This window comes from Centropristis striata, chromosome 3, assembly GCF_030273125.1.
Source record: "Centropristis striata isolate RG_2023a ecotype Rhode Island chromosome 3, C.striata_1.0, whole genome shotgun sequence".
Classification (NCBI taxonomy): Eukaryota; Metazoa; Chordata; class Actinopteri; order Perciformes; family Serranidae; genus Centropristis; species Centropristis striata.
This window is the reverse complement of record NC_081519.1, coordinates 87,905-112,500: the sequence shown is the minus strand read 5'-3', so window position 1 is coordinate 112,500 and position 24,596 is coordinate 87,905. Positions and strand designations below refer to the sequence as shown.

At 40.3% G+C, this 24,596-nt stretch overlaps 1 protein-coding gene across 1 annotated transcript in view; it reads left to right on the top strand.

The window, feature by feature from the left end:
* The window catches only part of flnbl (filamin B, like), a 110,270-nt gene that overhangs the window by 72,326 nt on the left and 13,348 nt on the right, over window positions 1-24,596 (top strand). Inside the window, 23 exon segments of the mRNA XM_059329480.1 lie at window positions 1-18; window positions 1,002-1,081; window positions 1,839-2,024; window positions 2,344-2,658; window positions 3,593-3,728; window positions 4,613-4,813; window positions 6,044-6,217; window positions 7,269-7,431; window positions 8,927-9,087; window positions 12,224-12,515; window positions 14,025-14,178; window positions 14,270-14,459; window positions 14,542-14,663; window positions 14,665-14,790; window positions 15,937-16,002; window positions 16,490-16,598; window positions 17,885-18,025; window positions 18,190-18,318; window positions 19,697-19,870; window positions 20,166-20,324; window positions 21,383-21,586; window positions 21,910-22,062; window positions 23,412-23,534. The exon segment at window positions 1-18 is cut by the window's left edge and continues 100 nt beyond it. Coding sequence (XP_059185463.1) covers window positions 1-18; window positions 1,002-1,081; window positions 1,839-2,024; window positions 2,344-2,658; window positions 3,593-3,728; window positions 4,613-4,813; window positions 6,044-6,217; window positions 7,269-7,431; window positions 8,927-9,087; window positions 12,224-12,515; window positions 14,025-14,178; window positions 14,270-14,459; window positions 14,542-14,663; window positions 14,665-14,790; window positions 15,937-16,002; window positions 16,490-16,598; window positions 17,885-18,025; window positions 18,190-18,318; window positions 19,697-19,870; window positions 20,166-20,324; window positions 21,383-21,586; window positions 21,910-22,062; window positions 23,412-23,534 — 3,576 coding nt within the window.

Sequence of the window (24,596 nt, the reverse complement as noted above, 5' to 3'; positions counted from 1 at the left end):
TGGACGACCTGGAAGGAAGTAAGAAACCTTCTCTGATCTCTGCTCCCAGACAACTTTCTGTCACACTTGGACAACTCAAAATGACACGTTAAATACGTACAGTCATGGAAAAAATGATTAGACCACCATTGTTTTCTTTGGTTTCTTGTTCATTTTAATGTCTGGTACAACTAAAGGTTCATTTGTTTGGACAAATATAATGATAACAACAAAAATAGCTGATAATAGTTTAATTTTAGAGCTGATATCTAGACATTTAACATGATTTTCTTGATTATAACCAAAGTCATTATCAAGATAACATTATTTTGGGTCATTTTGTCTTTTTTGATAATTTTTACATCTATTTTTGGTCAATTTGTTTCTATTTCGATAATTTTATGTCCGTTTTTTCCAAAATCATTATCAAGAAAATTATGGAAAATGTCTAAATATCAGCTCCAGCTCCAACGCTGCTCTGCTGGGGAACAGTTTACCTCAGATTCTTTGGTCATTTTATTGGTAATTATGCCCTTTTGGGGTTAATTTTGTGTATTTTTTGTCTTTTTTTGTGTGGTAATTTTGTGTCTTTTTTGATCATTTTTACATCTTTTTTTGGTCAATTTGTTTCTGTTTTACATCTACAGTGATGGAAACATTCTTGATAATAACCAAAATCATTCTAAAGAAAACCATGAAAACATCTCGAATATCAGCTCTTTAATTAAACTTCTCAGCTGTTTTTGTTGTTATCATTATATTTGTCCAAACAAATGTACCTTTAGTTGTACCAGCCATTAAAATAAACAAGAGAGCAAGGAAACAACAAGGGGGGTCTAATATTTTTTTTCCATGACTGTATAAGAAAACATTTTCAACCTTCTTGGTGTCAAAACGAGCATTTGGAGTCATATTTCTTATAGTTTAAGCCCCCAAAAGTTGAAAACTCCATACTCCATACCTACTGTGAACAGGATATTGTCTTTCCACCAGAGAAAGTTAAGTTCTTATCTTTCTTTCAGGAGCGGAGGTCAATCAGGAGCAGCAGTTTAAGGTGGACACTAAGGGTGCAGGAGGTCAGGGTCGCCTGGAGGTGGCAGTGGTGAGTGTTGAGATCTCTGAGAGCTGAAAACTACGGAGGCCCAGAGAGTTCACAGCGCTGCAGCTAAAGAAAACACATGCTAATACACAAAACACAAGCAAACTGAGGAAACATCTTCATCAATTTGACAACAAGAGCGCAGCATTTAGAAAACGCACAGAAGTGTTTCCAGAGGACACTTAGGAGTGATGCACACGTCTGGACACGCATTTGATATTATCACGTTATTTCATGATAATGATCATTTCATGTTATAAGGTTATATATAGAGTTTAGCCTATCACATTGCAGTTAAACAAATGCAATAAATACATGATGCACATTTTAGTTGGTCTCTGTCAACAGCACCGAGTTGGTCTCAGTCTTGCTAACGCTAGTGCGCTATCGATCGCCGGCTAACGTTAGCATGCTATGATCGGCCGCTAATGTTAGCACGCCATGTTATAAGGTGAAATTATAATTATCTTGAAAAAACATGATAATATTACAAGCGTGTCCAGACGTGTGTCCTCTGGAAACGCTTCTGTTGTGTTGTGGTCTTTGCAGCGTGTTTTCTTATTCTGTTGTGTTGTCTATTTGCAGGGCGTTTTCTAAATGCTGCGCTTGTGTTGTCCAATTGATGAAGATGTTTTCTCAGTTTGCTTGTGTTTTGTGTATTTGCATGTGTTTTCTTTAGTTGCAGCCCTTTGAGCTCTCCGTAGAAAACACTTTACAGGATGAGTTTATGAAATGAAAATGATTGGTTGCGTATGTTCAGCTGAGTCCCAGCCAGCAGGCGGTGAGGTGTAAAGTGGAGCCTCAGGCCGGGAAGGCCGACGTCAGTCTGGTCCGTTTCACCCCGACGGAGGAGGGCGTCCACGCCGTCAACGTGTCCTACGACGGACACCCGGTCCCTGGGAGCCCCTTCCCCGTCGACGCCCAGCTGCCTCCAGACCCCAGCAAGGTGACGCCAGCAGCTTCACCTCCACAACAAAAAAACATTTATCATATAGAAGAATACATTGACATGTTTTTATTTTGGGTTTTTTTCTAGCAGCAGTTCCGTTTTTTATTTTCAGAGTAAAATTGACTTGATGTCTCAATATATTTTTGTTTACTGGTTTGTTGTGAGTTCAGGATGTCTGAAGGCTCTGAGCCTGAAATAAGCAGGAAAATAAAACAACAAAAACAATGTTTAACAAAACAAAAAACAAGTAAAAATAATAATAAATAAAACAAATAATAAAAAGTGAGTTCCTGACTCCATCATGTGGTCCCTGCAGGTGAAGGCGTTCGGCCCCGGGCTGAAGGGGGGCCTGGTGGGAAACCCTGCAGAGTTCACCATCGACACCAAGGGCGCCGGCACCGGCGGTCTGGGTCTGACGGTGGAGGGGCCGACCGAGGCCAAGATCGAGTGTTCGGACAACGGGGACGGGACCTGCTCCGTGTCCTACCTGCCCACCGAGCCCGGAGACTACGTGGTCAACATCCTGTTCGAGGAGGTCCACATCCCCGGCTCGCCCTTCAAAGCCAACGTCCAGATGCCCTTCGACCCCTCGAAGGTGGTGGCGTCGGGGTCGGGCCTGAAGAGAGGCAAGGTGAGTCCCGAGAGGGAGACGGGAGCTGAAGATAGCTGGCTTCATATTCAGAAGTGATGTTGATGTTTTATTGGCAGCTGCTACAACTGAGATTTAAACCTCCAACACTCAGGAGGACGTGGGTCTCGTCGTGTTAACAACCAAACTGGCGTTTCTCAGAAATTATTCCAAAGAACAGCAAGAAACTCCACTTGGTTCAGTTGTGTTCAGTGTTGTTGTGTTGAGGATATTCAGGAGATTATAAAAAGAAAACTTTTAAAAAGGAAAAACTAATTTTGCATTTCGATTTTTGAGCTCGCATTACCTGTGGTGTACCGCAAGGCTCTATTTTAGGTCCAATTTTATTCTCTGTTTATATGCTGCCTCTTGGCCAGATCATTGAACGCCACAATGTTTCTTTCATTGTTATGCAGATGACACACAGATATTCCTGCTGACAGCATATATATATATATATAGATAGCTGCTGGTTTAGACTGTCTCAGTGATGTGAACTGCTGGATGGCACAAAACCTCCTGAAACTAAATCATTTAAAATCTGAAGTCCTATTGGTTAAACCCTCCACACCAGCTCCATCCTAACCTCCTCATTGGTCCCTATGGCAACTGCTTGACACCCACTGCCCATAATCTAGGAGTCATTTTTGACTCAAACCTATATGAAATATATATCAATAAAGTAGTTCAGCCCTGTTTCCTTCAATTCAAAACCATATCCAGAATCAAAAACATAATTTTCTCATATTCTCCAGATTAGATTCATCTAATAAACCATAAATCAGTCTCTCGCCTCCAACTGGTTCAACATGCAGCAGCTCGGCTTCTTACTGGTTTTAACAGCCGACAGCACTTTACTCTGATTCAGCTTCTCTTCACTGGCTCCCTGTTCCTTTTATTATTGATTTTATTATTGATTGTATGTATCTCTGTGCAGGTTGGAGAGACCAGTGTGGTGAACGTGGACTGTTCCCGGGCCGGATCGGGAGAACTCAGTCTGGAGGCGGCGCTCGACTCCCCTCCCACCAGTCCCACCAGTCTGACCAGTCCGACCGGCTCGGCACCTCGTTCTGGTAACACCAACACTGTTTTTATTCACCGCTGACCAGAATGAACCAGTAGTGGACTAAAGTCAAATTATAGGGACTCCTGGTCAAATATCACTCAACTGTACTACTAAAAATACCGTAGGACTCAAAAGTACATTTTTTTCCTTTTATTGTAAATGTGTTTTTGTATTATTTCACAGTTTATTTACAGAAACACCAACTCTGAAACAACCGACTGACTGACTGTTAGAAGCTGGAGTATTATTTAAAGTATTCATTTATTATATGAATTACAGAGGTGTCAAGTAACGAAGTACAAATACTTTATTACCTTACTGAAGTAGACATTTTGTGTTTCTATACTTCTACTGGAGTAATGGATGTGAATACTTTTGACACCTGATGAATTATAATATTTATCCTGGATAGAATAGAACAGAATGCCTTTATTGTCACTATTCACATGTACAATGAGATATGAGAGCTGACTCCAATAAATAAAATATATATAAAATATAAATATACATATAAACATAAACATACATAGGCAGGTAAATGTAAAGAAAAATATATATGATATAATGTAAACAGGCAAGAAAGGCAGGTGAGGTGCTCAGTCTTTAATTAGCCAGAAGCAGCTATGATGCAGCGTTCATATATATATATATATATATATATATATATATATATATATAATTATAATATATATTCATATATTCCACGTTGAAGGAAAAATTATTGCACAAATTATTGCACATTGCCAGTTATAGTATATTTAAATAAGAAAGAGATATTGCACAGTAATAGAGTCCATTAGAGTTGAGGTTGTTGTTGCCTTTGGGCTTGTTGTTTATTGTTTATTGGCCTGTTGTTTATTGTTTATTGTTTATTGTTTATTGTTGCTGCAGGTGTAGCAGCGAAGACGGAGGTGTTGGACAACAGGGACGGGACCTACACGGTGACCTACGTCCCGCTGACCGCCGGCATGTTGACGCTGCGTCTGAAGTACGGCGGCGTGGCGGTCCCCGGGTTCCCCGCCAAGGTCACGGTGGACCCCGCCGTCGACACGTCCAAGGTCAAAGTGTTCGGACCCGGAGTGGAGAGACAAGGTGAGGACCACCGGCTGGGACATGTCCCCTCTAGCTCCCCAATTACTAATGAGACATTAATGGTGGTTAAGAATTTAGTCGATCACGTGATTTCTTTAATCAATCTGTGTATTTTAATCTTAATGTTATCTCTGACTGAGTATCAGTTTCACTGAACTGAAACACGCCGAGCGTTCAGTTCTGCAGCCGTTCGTCAATCAGCCAACGAGCTGAGAGTTCAGTTGGATAAAGCTGCAGTTTGCAAACTGAAAGTTGCAATAACTATTATAAAACACACAGAAATATGAGAGTATTAATTTGAGCAAAACTATCTTACTGTATCAACCATTGCTAGCATGAATTACTGAGTTTAATTTGATCCAAAACTTCACTACAGGACAAAAGTTTGGAAGCAACTTACATTTCTGTTCACAATGGCCTTCTTAAAATGTCTGGATGTGTTTACTACATGATCAGACTTTACCTTTATTCAATTGAACCATTTTCCTCCATTGACCTTTAGGTAAACATTGATGTTATCAGGCCATCGGTGAATAAATGTTACCAAAAGAAAAGAAGGGCTTAGTTTTAGGGTGGAGGAGATCTGGAGAGTCACAACTTCAGTGCAAAAGTTTTTAAAAATCACATGATTCCCTTTAGCTTGTTGGCTTTTGAGAGTTTGGAGACAAAAATCCCAATAAATCTCAACTGTGTTCATATCTCTGACAAAAGAAACAAGAGTTCAGATTTATACATTAAGGAAAGAAGAAAACACAAAGTCTAAGCAATAAAAACCCAAAGACCTGATAATTATAGTAAAATGTGTTCTAATAAGTGACTCTTTATGTTATAATCACATTTATTTTGTTGCAAAGTATAGAAATTAATCTATGATCTTTTTTTGTATGAATTTGATCTTGCTTCCAAACTCTTGGCCTGCAGTGTATTTAAACACAAAACACATTTAAATATGAATATTACTGTGAAAACTAACCTGATGCCTCTTCAGGGCTAAAACATAAAACATTGAACTCTTTGATGTTTTCTTTACAGTTTAATCTCACTGAGTTAGTTTCACCATCGACAGGATCAAGTCTCTTTTCGTCCTTTCAAAATAAAAGCATCCGTTGTTCTGTATATATGTCTTTTATTTTGCCATGCATGCATGCAGAGATTAGCTGATTAATCGATCGTTAACGTTGTAGATAATCTAGTTTCACACCATCCCCACTCACCTCCTTTCTCCTGCAGGAGTTTTCAGAGAAGCGACCACGGAGTTCACGGTGGACGCTCGTCCTCTGACGCGGCGAGGAGGCGACCACCTGACGGCGGAGGTCAGGAACCCGTCCGGAGCGCTGACGGACTGTCAGGTCAGCGACAAGGCGGACGGGACGTACAGCGTGGAGTACACGCCGTTTGAGAACGGTAACACACACACACACACACACACACACACACACACACACACAGTCATGGAGAATATTATTAGAAAAAACTTGTTTTCTTCACTTTCTTGTTCATTTTAATGCCTGGTACAACTAAAGGTTCATTTGATTGGACAAATATAATGATAACAACAAAAATAGCTGATAAGAGTTTAATTTAAGAGCTGATATCTAGACATTTAACATGGTTTTATTGATAATAACCAAAGTCATTATCAATAAAACCATGTTAAATGTCTAGATATCAACTCCAACGCTGCTCTGCTGAGGAACAGTTTACCTCAGATTCTTTGGTCATTTTGTTAGTAATTTTGCCCTTTTTTTGGTCAATTTGTTTCTATTTCGATAATTTTGTGTCCTTTTTTGGTCATTTTTACATCTACAGTCATGGAAACATTCTTGGTAATAACCAAAATCATCTTTAAGAAAACCATGTTAAATGTCTAGATATCAGCTCTTTGATTAAACTCTTATCAGCTATTTTTGTTGTTATCATTATATTTGTCCAAACAAATGTACCTTTAGTTTAGTAGGCATTAAAATGAACAATAAATTGAAGAAAACATAGCCACAGAACGTGAATATGAGGCAGCAGAAAATATTTTATGGGACAAGGCTGATTTTTCTGAGCTTTCACTCTGCAAAAAAAGACAACTGCCAATCACGTTTTGCAGAACAATCATATTCAAAATGTAAACTAAAGTGTAGCTGAGACTTAAGAGATTCAACGCTTTTGTTCTGACCTTTCACAATAAAAGCACTAGATATATAGACTTTGTAGTAGTTTACTAGACGGAAATCTAATTTATGCGACAGGAGAAACTTCAGAAATAAAATCCAAAGTACACGAATAAGAAGCAAACTATTATAATCGTTTCATCAACAGATCAGTAAAAACAATGAACATAATCTCTCATGCAGCAAATCTGTTGATTCTCTTCCAGTAAGATCTGACTGGACTGAGACAGAGAACTAAATGATAGAGACTGTAGACTGTTTCTGATGTTCTGCTCCCGGTCTGTTTGTTCCAGGCGACCACAGCGTCCAGGTCCTCTACCAGGACACGCCGGTCCCCAAGAGCCCGTTCAGGGTCTCAGTGTCGGAGGGATGCGACCCCACCAGGGTGGTGGCCAGCGGCCCCGGCCTCCAGCAGGCTCTCACCGACAAACCCAACCACTTCAGCATCATCACCAGGTACCAACACACACTGCTCTGATCCTATAGATAGATAGATAGATAGATAGATAGATGGATAGATGGATAGATAGATAGATGGATAGATAGATAGATATACTTTATTTATCCCAAGCTGGGAAATTACAGTGTAGAAAGTCTTTAACATCTCTATCAGATATTCTGCTGTCGGCCTGTTGGGACCCCATGTTGGTTCAGCCAACATCAGATTATAGACTATATTATTATAGATTATATTATTATACACTCACCATCTCAATTCTGTTCGATGTTTTATTTTGTTGCCACTGTTTTTAAATTATTTTATGCTTTTTTGTAAAGTGACCTTGGGTGTTTTGAAAGGCGCTTATAAATAAAATGGATTATTATTATTATTATTATAGAGACTGTGTTTTCAACAAGAATAACTTTTAGTTTCAATTTGTTATATTTGGTGGATCTAGAGCAGAGGTGTCAAACTCTGGCCTGCGGGCCAAATTTGGCCTGCAGTATAATTATATTTGGCCCGCAGAAAGGCAATACCAAATTATTATTATACAGCGCAAATAAAACTACAAATCCCAGAATGCTCTGCTGGTGTTTTGGCTTGAACACAGTAGATCAGTGTGGAGCAAACTGAGCAACAATTAAAGTTGTCTTTATTTTTCTTGCTAGTCCAAGGCTTGAATGGCTGCACATTCATTGAAGGATATTATTATTAGTCATTTGGTTTGTTATTGTTATTTTATTCTCACATTTATTTTTAGCCTGTGGAAAAAGATTACTGTTAAATTTAAATTTAAAGAAGGCCGCATATAAAATAAAGGGACATACGATTTTTATTTAAATTTTATTTAAGAAATGAATGCCATTGATGTGTTTGTTTGTTTTATTTGATATTCGATTTTGCATGTTTGCAATATTAAGTTATATCAAGCTTTGCTTGTTCCATTTCGTTTGAACTTGTTTAGGTCCATTTTTTCAATAAATATCAATGTTGGCCCGCGACTTTGTCCAAGTTTTACATTTTGGCCCACTGTGTATTTGAGTTTGGCAGCCCTGCTGTAAAGGAAGTGGAGTGGAGGAATAAAGATAAATAATTACTGAGAATATTACTGGTGGCCTGTAATAAACCAATAAGTAATAAATGTCTGCAGAGGGAGGCTCCTAGTGCAGATCAATGATTGATATTGTGAACAGTATCTTTGTAATGGAAAGAATTACTTTCAATTTAACAACACAAAAAGAGGTATTTATTGAAAATTGTTAAAAATGGATTACATATGTCTCTACCATAAAACCAGATTTCAGGTAATCTCAGATTGGACGATCAGAATACTTCCATTTCTTTGTACCTTTCCCTTTTTTCTTTTTTTGTGTTTTCTGTGTTTTCTTTCTTTCTACGCTTTTACTTTCCCCTTGATGTTTTCTGTATTTGTCTTCATGTTTGTTTGTTCATTTACCTGTAAAATCAGAAACCAATAAAAAGTAAATGACTGTGTCCATGTGTCTTTAGGGGGGCGGGTATCGGCGGTCTGGGCATCACGGTGGAGGGGCCGTCAGAGTCCAAGATGTCGTGTAAAGACAACAAAGATGGCAGCTGCAGCGTGGAGTACGTTCCCTTCAGCCCCGGCCTCTACGACGTCAACATCACCTACGGAGGAGAGCACATCCCCGGTGAGACATGCTCATAATATATTATCCTTTATTTAACCAGGTAGGAAGACTCGTTGAGATTTAAAAAATCTCTTTTACAAGAGAGACCTGGCCAAGTTACAACATTTAAAACACAATTAACATGAACAATTAAATACAAATCCAGCATCACAACATCAGTGAAAGAGCCTCAGTAGAGACTCGTACGGAGCATCACGCTGACTTTATCCTTTAGAATCAATTTAAATTCACCAATTGTGATCAACTCAGACAGTTTCAGATCTTTATTCAGATTGTTCCATGATAAAGAGATAAAGTAACTAAAAGCTTTCTGACCTGACTCCGTTCTCTCTCTTGGCTCCAGAATCTGTTCAGTATTTAGAGAGTTTAAACCAAGTTGAGTTTGGTTTGGACTCATGTATGAACACAGATATGAGGGAAGCAGCCCAATAATACATTTATAGATAAAAACTAACATATGAGATAATAATAATAATAATAATAATAATAATAATCTCAGAGGATCAGTCTGATGTCTCTCTGTCAACAAACAACCAGTCGCTTCATTTAATCCGTCTCAATCATTTCTGACTTCCTGTCTGAGTCTTTCAACCGCAAAATCTTTCACCAATGTTTCACTTAAAGACTCAGTAATGTACTAAAACAGTTGGTCCTTGTAGTTTTTTTATCAAACCAACAGGAGTAAAAACTCTGACTCCCAGACCATTGTCCAGCCTAATGCTATGATAAATTAATAAATGATTATTTTGGGAATGTTACACAACTAAATGACCAGGAAAAAGTTTATTTTTGTAAAATTTCAGAAAAATCAATTATCTGTCTTCACAGCAATAAATATCTAATTTATTTTTTAAAAATGAAGTAAAAACTAAAATGTATTTACTTTGTGTGATGGGTAGAAAATAAGAAATATCAACAGGAAGACTTTTCTGAGTATAGAGAGTAAAATGTAACGCCACTTAAAGTCAAAGCTGCTACTTGAAAAGTAAAATATTAAAATATTAATACAGACAACCTGAGTTCTTTCTTCACAACATCTGACTCTAATCTGACTTCATGTTGATGGAGTTATGAGAGTTAAATGAGACTGTAGATGTCCTGCAGGTCAATAACTGTAAAATACAACCAGGACAGTGATTCGATTCTTCTTCCGCTAATTATTTTGTGATGCAAAATCTGAATTTAGCTGATTTTTTCATTAGTTTCTGGTGGAGCTCAATGGTAAAGATGAAGAAGATACAATCATGGAAAAAATGACCTCCCATGTTTTCTTTAATTTCTTGTTAATTTTAATGCCTGATACAACTAAAGGTAGATTTGTTTGGACAAATATAATGATAACTAAAAATATCTCATAATTTCCATTTGATTCATTGTTTATTATTGTTACTTATAAGGGTTAAAAAAAAGTCTGGTTTGTTTGCTCTATCTCATATGTTAATAAAAATAAAGAAGCACAGAGATGATATCTAGACTTTTTTTAATGGTTTTCTTGATAATAACCAAAATCATTATTTAGAATAACATGGAAAATGTCTAGATATCAGCTCTTAAATTAAACTCTTATCAGATATTTGTGTTGTTATCATTATATCTGTCCAAACAAATGTACCTTTAGTTGTACCAGGCATTAAAATGAACGAATGAATGAATTAAATGAAGTAATTAAAGAAAACAATGGTGGTCTGATCACTTTTTCCATGACTGTATATTAGGCTTTGAATAAAAAGACAATAAAAGTTTGTGGATCAATTAATTATTAGTTTTCCTTTTATCCTTCTTATCCTTTAAATCTAAAGGCTCTTTAGAATTATTATTATTAATAATAATAATAATAATAATAATAATAATAATAATAAATAAATATAATTTAATTGTCCGTCATGTCTGTTTATTTCTAAAATGTTGATTGATGGTTAACTTTTAATTGGTTTTGTTCTCATTTCCGCCCGAACTGCTAAAAGACGATCTTCTTGTTCTTCAGTTAATTAAAAAGATGTTACTGGCTGATTAAAGGCGTGCCGAGTGTTTCAGTTTAATGTTTTAAAGATGTTTTTAAGATGTTTTAAAGATGTTTTAAAGATGTTTTAAAGATGTGGTTGAAGTTTAAAAAGCCGCAGCTCTGTTTAATTGACTTTGTTCAGGAAAAAGCTCATTGTGTTTCCATGTTCGACACCTTTAACAGACGTTAAATGTTAGTTTGTGGTTCTGCAGCCGGAGGTTCACGAGGCTTCACGAGGCAGAAACCACATTACCCAGAATACATTTCACCAACATTAAACTCAGTGAAACACCAGGAGGAACTTTACAGATCGCTGCACTGAGCCAACAGTTTGGATACTGAACTAAAGAGTTTGAGAATCAGACAAATTATCAATATTTTAATTTTCGATTTATTCATTTTCTCAATTATTACATCAGTCAGGTCAGATGACAGAAAAATTCCTGCCATAGTTTTTAAAAAAGCCAAATCACATGTTTAAATGGCTTATTTTGTCCAAACACTCCACACAACTACAAGTGAAAAGAACGTTTTAAAAATTAATTTAACATTACTTATTTAATGAACACGTATAAAAGATTCAGTAGCCTCAACAGGGTACAAGACACAACATTTTACATTAAAAACATTATAAAAGGAACTTTTTTAATCGGTTTCTTGTCTGAATGTTGCCTGTAGGAAACATTGTTCCATTGAACCAACGACCCATTGAAGTGAATGAACAGTCTGAGTGTATGAAACTATCATGAATGAAGGTTTACTCTCCTATCAGTAGGAATATTATATATATATATATATATATATATATATATAATATATTTAATCCAGATGGAAAAGGGTCAGGAAATGACATTTTGACGTTTTGAGTGATTTTTTGTGGCACAAAATGGCAAAACTGTTTCCTTTGGAAAAGTCTGCAAAATAGTGTTTCAATATGGCCGCCTGGAGGTCATGTGACAGATTAAAGCATTGCTATTGGTTCCCTAGACTCTTCCCTCTTTTTAAAGTATCACATCACTCAAAAAGATGCATTGTAGAACGTTGACAGGCCAGAAATGGGAAAGTTGTCTGAGGGCAACACCGTACCATAAAGTTTGAGGGTTAAAGGAACTTTTCCTCTCCGTGTTTCTACAGGAAGTCCATTTAAGGTCCCAGTGAAGGACGTGGTGGACTCCAGTAAGGTGAAGGTGTCGGGTCCCGGCGTGGGGTCAGGGGTCAGGGCCAATATCCCACAATCCTTCACTGTGGACTGCAGGAAGGCGGGCGCGGCGCCGCTGTCCGTGGCCGTCACGGCCCCTAAAGGCGTGGCGGAGCCGGTGGCGGTGACGGACAACGGGGACGGGACTCACCTGGTGTCCTACACGCCGTCGGGGGAGGGGCCGTACTCTGTGGCCGTCAGGTACGCCGAGGAGGACGTCCCCCGCAGGTACGCAGCAGAGCAAATCATCAGTATTTTAATCTTTGATTCATTCATTTTCTCCATTATTATATTAATTGATCGGCCTGTAACAGGATAGATGACAGAATCATTCCTGACACAGTTTTAAAAAGCTAAATAACATATTTAAATGGCTTATTTTGTCCAAACACTCTACATATGTTATAATATGTTATAATTATACATAAATAATGTATACATTAAAATATATATAAACCAGAAAAATTGCAAAAAAAATATATTGTGGTAATTTTAGAACCATTTAATGTAATAGTATAGTGATAATGTGTTATATTAAATTATAAATGATATATCATGTCAAAAAATAAATGGCGATTATCTTTGGAATATTAAAACACTTAAATGATCAAAAAAAAATATTTTTGTAACATTTCAGAAAAATCCATTATCTGTCTTCACGGCAATAAATAGCTAGTTTATTAAAAAAAGATTAAGTAGTATTAACGTGAAATGATTAGAAAATAAGAAATATCAACAGGACGACCAGCGCAAAAATCTGATCTAGAACATTTTTTAAAATCATTATTCTCCTTTTTCAGCCTTTCCTAGTTGTATTCAAGAATAAAGATCTCTACACTCCAATATGGAGCTAGATTAGGGTCAAAAGTTTTGTATTTGAAAACATAAAATTGAAACTGAAATTTCAAGTTTTAACCTGGTGGTAACCTGATGATAACCTGGTGGTAACCTGGTGGTAACCTGATGGTAACCTGGTGGTAACCTGGTGGTAACCTGATGGTAACCTGGTGGTAACCTGGTGGTAACCTGATGGTAACCTGGCGGTAACCTGATGGTAACCTGGCGGTAACCTGATGGTAACCTGATGGTAACCTGGCGGTAACCTGATGGTAACCTGATGGTAACCTGGTGGTAACCTGGTGGTAACCTGGCGGTAACCTGATGGTAACCTGATGGTAACCTGGCGGTAACCTGATGGTAACCTGATGGTAACCTGGTGGTAACCTGGTGGTAACCTGGCGGTAACCTGGTGGTAACCTGGCGGTAACCTAGCGGTAACCTGATGGTAACCTGGCGGTAACCTGATGGTAACCTGGTGGTAACCTGGCGGTAACCTAGCGGTAACCTGATGGTAACCTGGCGGTAACCTGGTGGCAACCTGGTGGTAACCTGGTGGTAACCTGGCGGTAACCTAGCGGTAACCTGATGGTAACCTGGCGGTAACCTGATGGTAACCTGGTGGTAACCTGTCGGTAACCTGATGGTAACCTGGCGGTAACCTGGCGGTAACCTGGTGGTAACCTAGCGGTAACCTGATGGTAACCTGGCGGTAGCCTGGTGGCAACCTGGTGGTAACCTGGTGGTAACCTGGCGGTAACCTAGCGGTAACCTGATGGTAACCTGGCGGTAACCTGGTGGTAACCTGGCGGTAACCTGGTGGTAACCTGGCGGTAACCTGGTGGTAACCTGGTGGTAACCTGGCGGTAACCTGGTGGTAACTGTCTGTCGTCTCTTCAGTCCCTTCAAGTTTCGTGTTCTGCCGACTCACGATGCCAGTAAAGTCCGAGCCAGCGGTCCCGGGCTGACCAGCGGCGTTCCCGCCAGCTTCCCCGTCGAGTTCAACATCGACGCCAAGGACGCCGGCCAGGGTCAACTGAGCGTGCTCATTACAGTCAGTCACACACACACACACACACACACACACACACACACACATTAAACACACACATCCCATTAAACCGTCTTGTCCTGCTTCTGTCCAGGACCAGGACGGCAAACCGAAGCAGCCCACCATCCGAGACAACGGTGACGGGACGTACGGCGTGTCGTATATTCCCGACCGTACGGGACGCTACACTATCGTCATTAAGTACGGAGGAGACGACATCCCCGCCTCGCCGTATAGAGTCCGCGCCACGGCAACCGGAGACGCCAGCAAGTGCACCGTCACCGGTACGTGACCACGGATGATTCTCACATTAAAAAGCATTAATAGAAGGAGAAAACACCAATAAATGTTCTGCTCCGTCTCCAGGTGCAGGCGTGGGCCCCACGGTGGCCATCGGCGAGGAGCTGGGCCTGGTGGTCAACGCTAAGGCTGCTGGGAAAGGGAAGGTGAGCTGCGTGGTGGTGCAGCCCGACGGCAGCGAGGTGGAGGGCCGAGGTGATGGAGAACGAGGACGGCACCTTCGACATCTTCTACACCGCGCCGGCGCCCGGCAACTACGTCATCTACGTCCGCTTCGGAGGGGAGAACATCCCACGAAGTCCCTTCAAAGTCATGGTGAGAGACGCAGGGAGGAGGTCCATCTCTGGGGAGCAAGAATCAGTCAGTCAGATATAATAAGGAGGTCCATCTCTGGGGATCTAGAATCAGTCAGATATAATAAGGAGGTCCATCTCTGGGGAGCTAGAACCAATCAGATATAATAAGGAGGTCCATCTCTGGGGATCTAGAATCAGTCAGATATAATAAGGAGGTCCATCTCTGGGGATCTAGAACCAATCAGATATAATAAGGAGGTCCATCTCTGGGGAGTGAGAATCAGTCAGTCAGATATAATAAGGAGGTCCATCTCTGGGGATCTAGAATCAGTCAGATATAATAAGGAGGTCCATCTCTGGGGATCTAGAACCAATCAGATATAATAAGGAGGTCCATCTCTGGGGATCTAGAATCAGTCAGATATAATAAGGAGGTCCATCTCTGGGGATCTAGAACCAATCAGATATAATAAGGAGGTCCATCTCTGGGGACCTAGAATCAATCAGATATAATGAGGAGGTCCATCTCTGGAGATCTAGAATCAATCAGATATAATGAGGAGGTCCATCTCTGGGGATCTAGAACCAATCAGATATAATGAGGAGGTCCATCTCTGGGGAGCTAGAATCAGTCAGATATAATAAGGAGGTCCATCTCTGGGGATCTAGAACTAATCAGATATAATAAGGAGGTCCATCTCTGGGGACCTAGAATCAGTCAGATATAAGGAGGTTGTTCTCTGTTGCAGCTTTAACAGGAACAGAGAAGATGGAGATCCTTTAAATGGGATCTGAACTTAAAGCTTCACGCTGGTGTCTTTCTATGTTTTAACAGATCTTGTGGTCTTTTATACGACTTTAATGCATTTTCTTGTCGTTTCAGGAACAATATAAACTGGAGTTGTTTAATCAATAACTGACAACATATATTTGATTTTAACATTGTTTGGTTTGTTCTGAAAATGAAGAAAAACAATCAGCTGTTGCAGGTTTAAGTGACGATTGGTTGATGAAGTTGTTTGATCTTCTGGAGCCAGTTTACGTTCCAGGATTTACCCACAAGGCCACAGCTCTGTGTGTGTGTGTGTGTGTGTGTTGTGTGTTGTGTGTTGTGTGTGTGTGTGTGTGTGTGTGTAGAGGTTTACTTGTCCTGTCATGTCTTCAGGCGACTGATGAGGAACCTCTGATAGCAGCGCAGACCGTTCAGCAGTCTCGGGCCCCCGGCTCCCGGGTACACCAACACACACACACACAAACACACACACTCACACACACACACACACACACACACACACACACACACACACACTCACACACACAACCTCTGTCCTGCAGGTGGCTGCTGGTTAAAACCTCTCTCTCTCTCTCTCCATGCTAAAGTGTGCTCGCTCGCCCGCTTTGCCCCCACCATGTCTCCTCTTTTTGTCTCGGCCAATGGGATCGCAGGAAACGTCTAACATGAAAATGCTGTTATGTGTTGTTTTTCTGTCTGCGTCTCCTCTTCCTCAGTGCACTCTTCATCGCTGCGGCTGCATCACAATCTCATCATCATCATCCTCCTTTTTCTTCTCTGCTTTAGCACTACACTTCCCAGGATGCCCCTCAGTGTGGGGGCGGGGCTTGGATGCAGCATGTTTTTAATGCAGGTGGCTGAGACGGTCAGGATGTTGACTCTTAGTGTTTGTACAGGTGAGTTAACCTGTGTGTGTTTCCTCCAGGTGACTCCAGGACGCTACGTCGACCGCGACAGCAGCAGCGTCAACGGCAGCGGCTTCAGGCCGTTCGACATGGTGATACCGTTCTCCTTCAAGAAGGGAGAGATCACAGGTAGGACTGTTGTCCTGTTTTTAAAAAGCAAAGCATTTGATCAACTATTTAAACAAACGACAGCATGGAAAACCAGGTGCAGACGTCCTTTGTCACCCTTCGGTTCCTCTGCTTGTTCCTGTGTTTGTGTTGTGACGGTCAGAATCAGACCAAACTGAGGAGTTAGACTGAGTTGACCAATCAGAGCAGAGCAATCAACTGAAATTAACTGACAGTTCCGCCACACTGATCAGCCAGAGGTCGACAAACTGAAAATTCTGGCCTCGAACAGAAAGCATTTTTGGCAAAACCATAATACCTATCATTGATCTGACTTCACTTTGAGCGTCCTGAGTTCTTCCTCAACGTCTACATATGTTTTTTTTTAAGAAAAATGAAAAAATAGCTTTGTTAGAGCGATCTAAAAAAACTGTTACATCTCCCTTTTGCTGAAATCTTCCTGCGTTTTTAATATGGGAGCCAATGAGGCTGTTGGTGGTGTTGGTGGATCATCTGTGCGTCCTACGCCCAAACTATAACTCTGACAGCTTTACCAGAGGATTGTGAGGGAGAAGACTAATTTTCCTACGTTTCTATGTATAAATTATTTCTGTGGAGTGGAATTTGCGGCCTGGAGCGCAGTTTTCAAATTTATTTTTTGACAGTTTGTTCTCTCCCTCTACACTCTGGCGATGATGTCACACACTGTGACACGAACATTCCGTGCAATACACACCCATTATAATCTCAGAATTTTTCCAAAAATGATCATGGTCATTGAACAGGGATTGATAAAAAACTATATGACCTATCGAAACGTGGATTAATACACCGATACACAAGACTTGTGTCTACTGTTTAAAGTTTAAATGGAGTCTCTAGGTGAAATTATGCCGGAGAAGTAGACGTTTAAAAATCTCCAATTATTGTTCTTTTTCACTAATTTTTTGTCGGCCGTCCCATTCATTTCAATGCAAAATTTTGGGCAGTTTTTCGCGACTTACGTCACGAAAAATTCTTATTCTATAGAGAAAAGTAATAGCACACTGATCCCGATCAAACCGCACGTTTTGATATATAATTTGTCCTGCAACTCTTCAAGTTGTAGGACTAGTAGCAGGACGAAATTGCGTCCGGAAGAGGAAGAAGAAGAAATCCACAGTATAACAGTAGTGCAGCACTGGTCCCATCAGATATTGCTGGATGGGACCAGTGCTGGGGAGATTGCCCCGAGGCCCTAATAATAAAGAATAAATCAGATGGGAACAGGGATATTTACCTGAGTCTTCTCTGGACTTCCTCTCTAGGTGAGGTGCTGATGCCTTCAGGTAAATCAGCTCAGCCGGAGATCTCCGACAACCGGGACGGGACCGTCACCGTCCAGTACTCTCCCACCGAGGCCGGCCTGCACGAGATGCACATCAAGTACAACGGCACACACATCCCAGGTACACACACACACACACACACACACACACACACACACACATCCCAGGTACACACACACACACACACACGTTTGTGTTGTGACTGAATGTTTCCTTTAGTTTTAATGTTTTTAATTAATAATAATGTTTTTAATTTTAATCTCTTGTTGTCCTGTTGTGTTCAGAGTCTCCTCTTCAGTTCTACGTGAATCACGCCAGCAGTCCCAACGTCACGGCCTACGGGCCCGGCCTGAGCTACGGGGTCGCCAACAAGACCGCCACCTTCACCGTCTTCACTGAGGACGCCTCCGAAGGTAGAGGAGGAGGAGGAGGAGGAGGAGGAGGAGGAGGAGGAGGAGGAGGAGGAGGAGGAGGAGGGAGGAGGAGGAGGAGGAGGAGGAGGAGGAGGAGGAGCTGGGATGATGGAATTAGTCCTGGTGGTGTTGCATGTGTTAATAATCATAGTATTATTTTGTAAAAGTTGCACATTTCAGGCTGCAACAGAAATGGAACCAATCATTTAGAAACAAAGATGTGTTGAATTTGAAGATTTCTTGCGGTCTTTAAATAAAAAAACATCCTGTAAATAACATCCTGTAAATAACATCCTGTAAAAGCATTTTGTTTTAAGGAGATTTATTAAAATGATGTCCCTCTTGAAGGTGATTGTAATACTCCAGTTTCTTTTGAGTCAGTAAAATTGTAGTTTCAGGAGAATGCTTTTCACAGATTTGCACTAATTTTAGCTTCCAGTGTTCATGAGAATAAGTAGACATACAAAAAATGATCAGACCGCCTTGTTTTCTTCTGTTTCTTGTTCATTTTAATACCTGGTACAACTAAAGGAACATTTGATCGGACAAATATAATGATGAGTAGTAAGGAAATAGTTTAATTTCAGAGCTGATATCTAGACATTTTCAACGGTTTTCTTAATAATGATTTTGGTTATTATCCATAAAACATGTTAAATGTCTAGATATCAGCTCTTAAATTAAACTCTTATCAGCTGTTTTTGTTGTCATCATTATATGTGTCCAAACAAATGAACCTTTAGTTGAAACAGACATTAAAATGAGAAAGAAATGTTTTTTGGAACAAGGGTTTTATTTTTAGCAATTCAGTGAGAACACACTGTTTATAATACACTTTGTCTGTGTGTGTGTGTGTGTGTGTGTGTGTGTGTGTGTGTGTGTGTGTGTGTGCTTGTGCGTGTGCGTGTGCGTGTGTGTCTGTGTCTGTGTGTGCGTGTGTCTGTGTGTGTGTCTGTGTGTCTGTGTGTGCGTGTGTCTGTGTGTCTGTGTGTGTGTCTGTGTGTCTGTGTGTGCGTGTGTCTGTGTGTCTGTGTGTGTGTGTGTGTCTCTGTGTCTGTCTGTGTGTGTGTGTGTGTCTGTGTTTGTGTGTGTGGTGTGTGTGTGTGTGTGTGTGTGTCTGTGTCTGTGTCTGTGTCTGTGTGGTGTGTGTGTGTGTGTGTGTGTGTGTGTCTGTGTCTGTGTGTGTGTCTGTGTGTGGTGTGTGTGTGTGTGTGTGTCTGTGTCTGTGTCTGTGTCTGTGTGGTGTGTGTGTGTGTGTGTGTGTGTCTGTGTGTGTGTCTGTGTCTGTGTGTGTGTGTGTGTGTGTGTGTGTGTGTCTGTGTCTGTGTGTGTGTCTGTGTGTGTGTGTGTCTGTGTGTGTGTCTGTGTGTGTGTGTAGGGGGTCTGGACCTGGCCATCGAGGGTCCCTCTAAAGCAGACATCAGCTGTGTGGACAACAAGGACGGGACGTGCAGCGTCAGCTACCTGCCCACTCTACCTGGAGACTACAACATCCTGGTCAAATACAACGACAAACACATCGCAGGCAGCCCGTTCACCGCCAGGATCACAGGTACACACACACACACACACACACACACACACCACACACACCACACACACACACAACATTGGGGGGATTTTTTGGCGTTTGTTTGCTAAACAATTTGAAAACTGTTTGTCGGAACCCTTAGAAAAGTCACAGCACACTTGTCATGGCCGAGCCGGTCGGTTTGATACCTTTTTAGTGTTTGTGCGACCAAAACTGTGGGAGGAGTAGTCGACACACACTCAATACGTTTTTTTTTCTTAATCAAACGTATTTTTGTTTCAACAATAGTAATAATCTATCTATCTGTTTGTTTCAGAGGACAACCAGCGCCGCTCGCAGGTCAAACTGGGCTCTGCAGCTGATTTCCCTCTGGACATCAACGAGTCGGACCTCAGTCTGCTGACCGCCAACATCAAGGCGCCGTCCGGCCGCGAGGAGCCCTGCCTGCTGAAGAGGCTCGCCAACAACCACATCGGTAACATGTCAATCACTGGAAACACACAGACACAATTAATACGTTACTCTAACAATACAGGTACGTCTAAAGAAAATTAGAATATTGTCAAAAAGTTCAATATTTTTGTCAGTTTTATCAGAAGGTAAACTCGTATATTATACAGATTCATTACACATAGAGTGAAATATTTCAAGCCTGTATTTCTTGTATTATGGATGATTCTGGCTTAGAGATAAAGAAAACACAAAAAGTGTCTCAGAAGATTTGAATATTACATAAGATCAATAAGAAAAAGGATATTTTAAACACAAATGTGATGCTTCTGATAGTCTGTTTGATTGATTTCTATCATCAGTCCTTGGTTGTTCTCCTTCTGAATCATGAATTAGTGCATTAATACTTGGTGGATGGAGGAGATCAGCCTTTTATAGCAGCCTTCAGCTCCTCTGCTGTCTCTCAGCTTCCTCTGGACAACAGCCCATAGACTCCTATGGGGAGTTTGCTGGCCAGTCCAGCCCATAGACTCCTATGGGGTCACTGAAGTGGAGCAACAGCAGCAGAGGACATGAACCAAACCACCACTGACCCAGGACCTCCTCCTCCTCCTCCTCCTCCTGCTCCTCCTCCTCCTCCTCCTCCTCCTGCTCCTCCTCCTCCTCCTCCTCCACTGACCCAGGACCAGCACATTACCCTCACCAGCTATATGATCATTATTATTATATATTATTATTATTATTATTATATGATCATTATTATTATATATTATTATTATTATATGATCATTATTATTATGATATATTATTATTATTATATGATCATTTATACTGAGATGCTGAGTTTAGTGTTTTCATTCTCTCTGAGCCAGAATCATCAAGAAAAACAGGCTGAAATATTTCACTCTGTGTAATGAATCTATATAATGTTTGAGATTCACTTTCTGAGATGATTGACAAGAAATATTGAACTTTTTCACGATATTCTAATGTGTTGAGATGTTCCTGTATGTGCTCATTTTAATCTGTTCTCTCTAGTTTTCTCTCCACATGGCTAACTTTCTACTTTCTACCTTTCTTCAGGTATCTCCTTCATCCCGCGGGAGGTGGGTGAGCACCAGGTGAGCATCCTGAAGAACGGGCGCCACGTCCCCAACAGCCCCATCAGCATCATGGTGGTCCAGTCTGAGATCGGAGACGCCAGCCAGGTCCGAGCTCACGGAGACGGCCTGCTGCAGGGGAACACCTTCACCAACGCCAGCTTCGTGGTCGACACGCGGGACGCCGGTCAGTATCCGTCATGTGAACTTCTTCTGTAGCCGTGCATTTAACATTCAAACATATGATTTGTGTCTTGATTAAAGGTTTTTCCCTCTTCCACCAAAAACTAACCAATAACCACTATTTTTGTTGTTATCAAACAAATGTACCTTTAGTTGTACCAGACATTAAAATGAACAAGATATTGAAGAAGACAATGTCTAATAATTTTTGTGTGTAAATAATCTGTGTGTGTGTGTGTGTGTGTGTCTCTGTGTCTGTCTCTGTGTGTGTGTGTGTGTGTGTGTGTGTGTGTGTGTGTGTGTGTGTGTGTGTGTGTGTGTGTGCAGGTTATGGCGGCCTGGCTCTGTCCATCGAGGGTCCCAGTAAGGTGGACATCCAGACGGAGGACCTGGAGGACGGGACCTGTGGCGTCTCTTACTGTCCCACTGAGCCGGGGAACTACATCGTCTCAATCCGCTTCGCAGAGGAACACGTCCCAGGTACCAACACCCTCCACTTATTATATTATTATTGTTATTATTATTAGTTATTATATTAGATATTATTATATCTCAGGTCTGCAGATAAAAAGGTTTTCATTCCCTTAAACTTTAGGGGTGTCAAACTCTGGCCCAGTGTAATTTTATTTGGCCCGCGAGGCAATACCAAATTATTATCTTATTATTGTACTATAAAAGCTGACCCGCCGGTATTATACGGCGCATTTACCGCTAATACTACAAATCCCACAATGCCCTGCTGCTGTTTTGGCGCGTCAATCAGGACAGGACCCAGAAACGCTCCTCTGTGACAGTCGTCATAGCAACCTCAAGCTAGAGCTGTCTCCCAGCTACCCCTTCCCAAAAATGGAGAAAAGAAAGGCAGAATTTATTAACCTGTTGAAAAAGTTTATTTTGATATTTAAATCAGAAGGATGCAAATAGAAAAGAGGCATACGATTTTTATTTATTTTTTATTTAATAAATTAATGACACTGATGTGTTTTTTATTTGAAATTTGCGTTCAAGCGTTGCTGGTTCCATATTTAATGTTAAAGCAAAACATGTTTGGGAAATATTAAAAGGTTTATTTGTTCAATGTTTGACACCCTCCCTTAAAGGAAAAATAATATTTCTGAGGATGGAAATAACTGTGTAAGTGCATAATTCCCCTAGAACAGTATAATAAGTATTATAAACAGTATTATATATTATCACAGTATAAACAGTATTTATAGTAAACTAATGTTGCTGCTCTGTGTGATATTATATATATATATATATATATATATATATATATATATATATACATCAGACAGACTCATCAGTCCTCACTGTCTCTTTAAAATCTCTCCTAGAACCAACATCTTCTCTTTGGCTTTTAACACCACGAGGAGTGTTGATTTGAATAATTTTATGATTTTATGTGTATACGTGGATATTTTATTTTGTGTGGGCAGTGCATTTTATTTTATTCCGTTTTATTGTCTACATGTCTTTTTTATTGTGCTTTTATTGTGTTTATCTTTTCATGCAGCACTTTGGAAACTTTGTTTGCTTAAAACGTGCTGTATAAATAAATTGTATTGGAGTGTGTAAAAAAAAAAAAAAAAAAAAAACACAAAACATTTTTTTACAGTGACTTAGGAGACGTTTTATATCCAGCGGGGTATAATCATAGATCTGATTTTTACAGAACCATAATAGGAAACGTGTTTTCAGACGGATAACTCAAGGTGTGTGTGTGTGTGTTTGTTTGTTTGTTTGTTTGTTTGTTTGTTTGTTTGTGTGTGTGTGTGTGTGTGTGTGTGTGTGTGTGTGTGTGTGTGTGTGTGTGTGTGTGTCAACAGGAAGTCCGTTCACGGTGCAGGTGACAGGTGAGGGTCGTATCCGGGAGAGCATCACCCGGAGACAGAAGGCGGCGTCTGTTGCCAGCGTGGGGAGCGTGTGTGACCTCAGTCTGAAGATACCAGGTACACACACACACACACACACACACACACACACACACACACACACACACACACAGGTGCAGTTAATTTGCCTTATTTATATCATTCACCTGATTCCACAAAAACTGTGATGTTGATTTTGATCTTTTGAACATACATTCAATTGAAAACAATATTCAAAAGGATAAATAAACGTTTATAATAGTAAATTATGAAATCTGTTGTTATCACATTGTGGATCAGAATTTAATAAAGGAGGACACGGGGCTTCAGGAGGAGTTTATTAAGGCTTCACTCAAACATTTGGCAGCATAGACGTCTCAACATATTCCACCAGGACATCTACATATATATAATAATAAATAATATAATAATAAACCTTACCTGGCAGGTAACACACCTGATTCCCAGGAGCTCTAATACCTAATAACAATCTCAGGATGTTACAGTTTTTATATATTTTTACACAGCGTCACAACTGTTTTGCTGTCAGGGTTGTGTTTACATTACATTTAGTCATTTAGTCATTTAGTCATTTAGTCGTTTAGTCGTTTAGTCATTTAGTCATTTAGTCATTTAGTCGTTTAGTCGTTTATCAGACGCTTTAATCCAGAGAGATTTACAGGAAGAGTAAAAGCAAACAATCCAGGTGTAGAGCAGTAAGAGCTGTTAATAACATATATATATATAATAATAGTAAATAAGGTCTAGTGTTGTGTGTTTGGTTGGTTTATGTCAATGAAAACGTCTAAAGATAAAATTGAGCTGGTGAAGTGTCCCAGAGCCTCCACGTTCTGGAGACGTTCAGTCTGAAACCTCCTGGTCCTCACAGCGTCTGGAGACGTTCAGTCTGAAACCTCCTGGTCCTCACAGCGTCTGGAGACGTTCAGTCTGAAACCTCCTGGTCCTCACAGCGTCTGCTCCTCTTCATCCTGTTTCCTGTCTGTTGTTTCCTCTACTGACTCTAGTCTGTCAGCTTTGTCTTTTCTCCTTTATTAATCCCTTCTTTTCCTTCTTTTCCTTCCACCCGTCCCCTTTGAGTCCCCGTCTTTTTTTATTTCTCTATTTTCACATTTTTCTTTC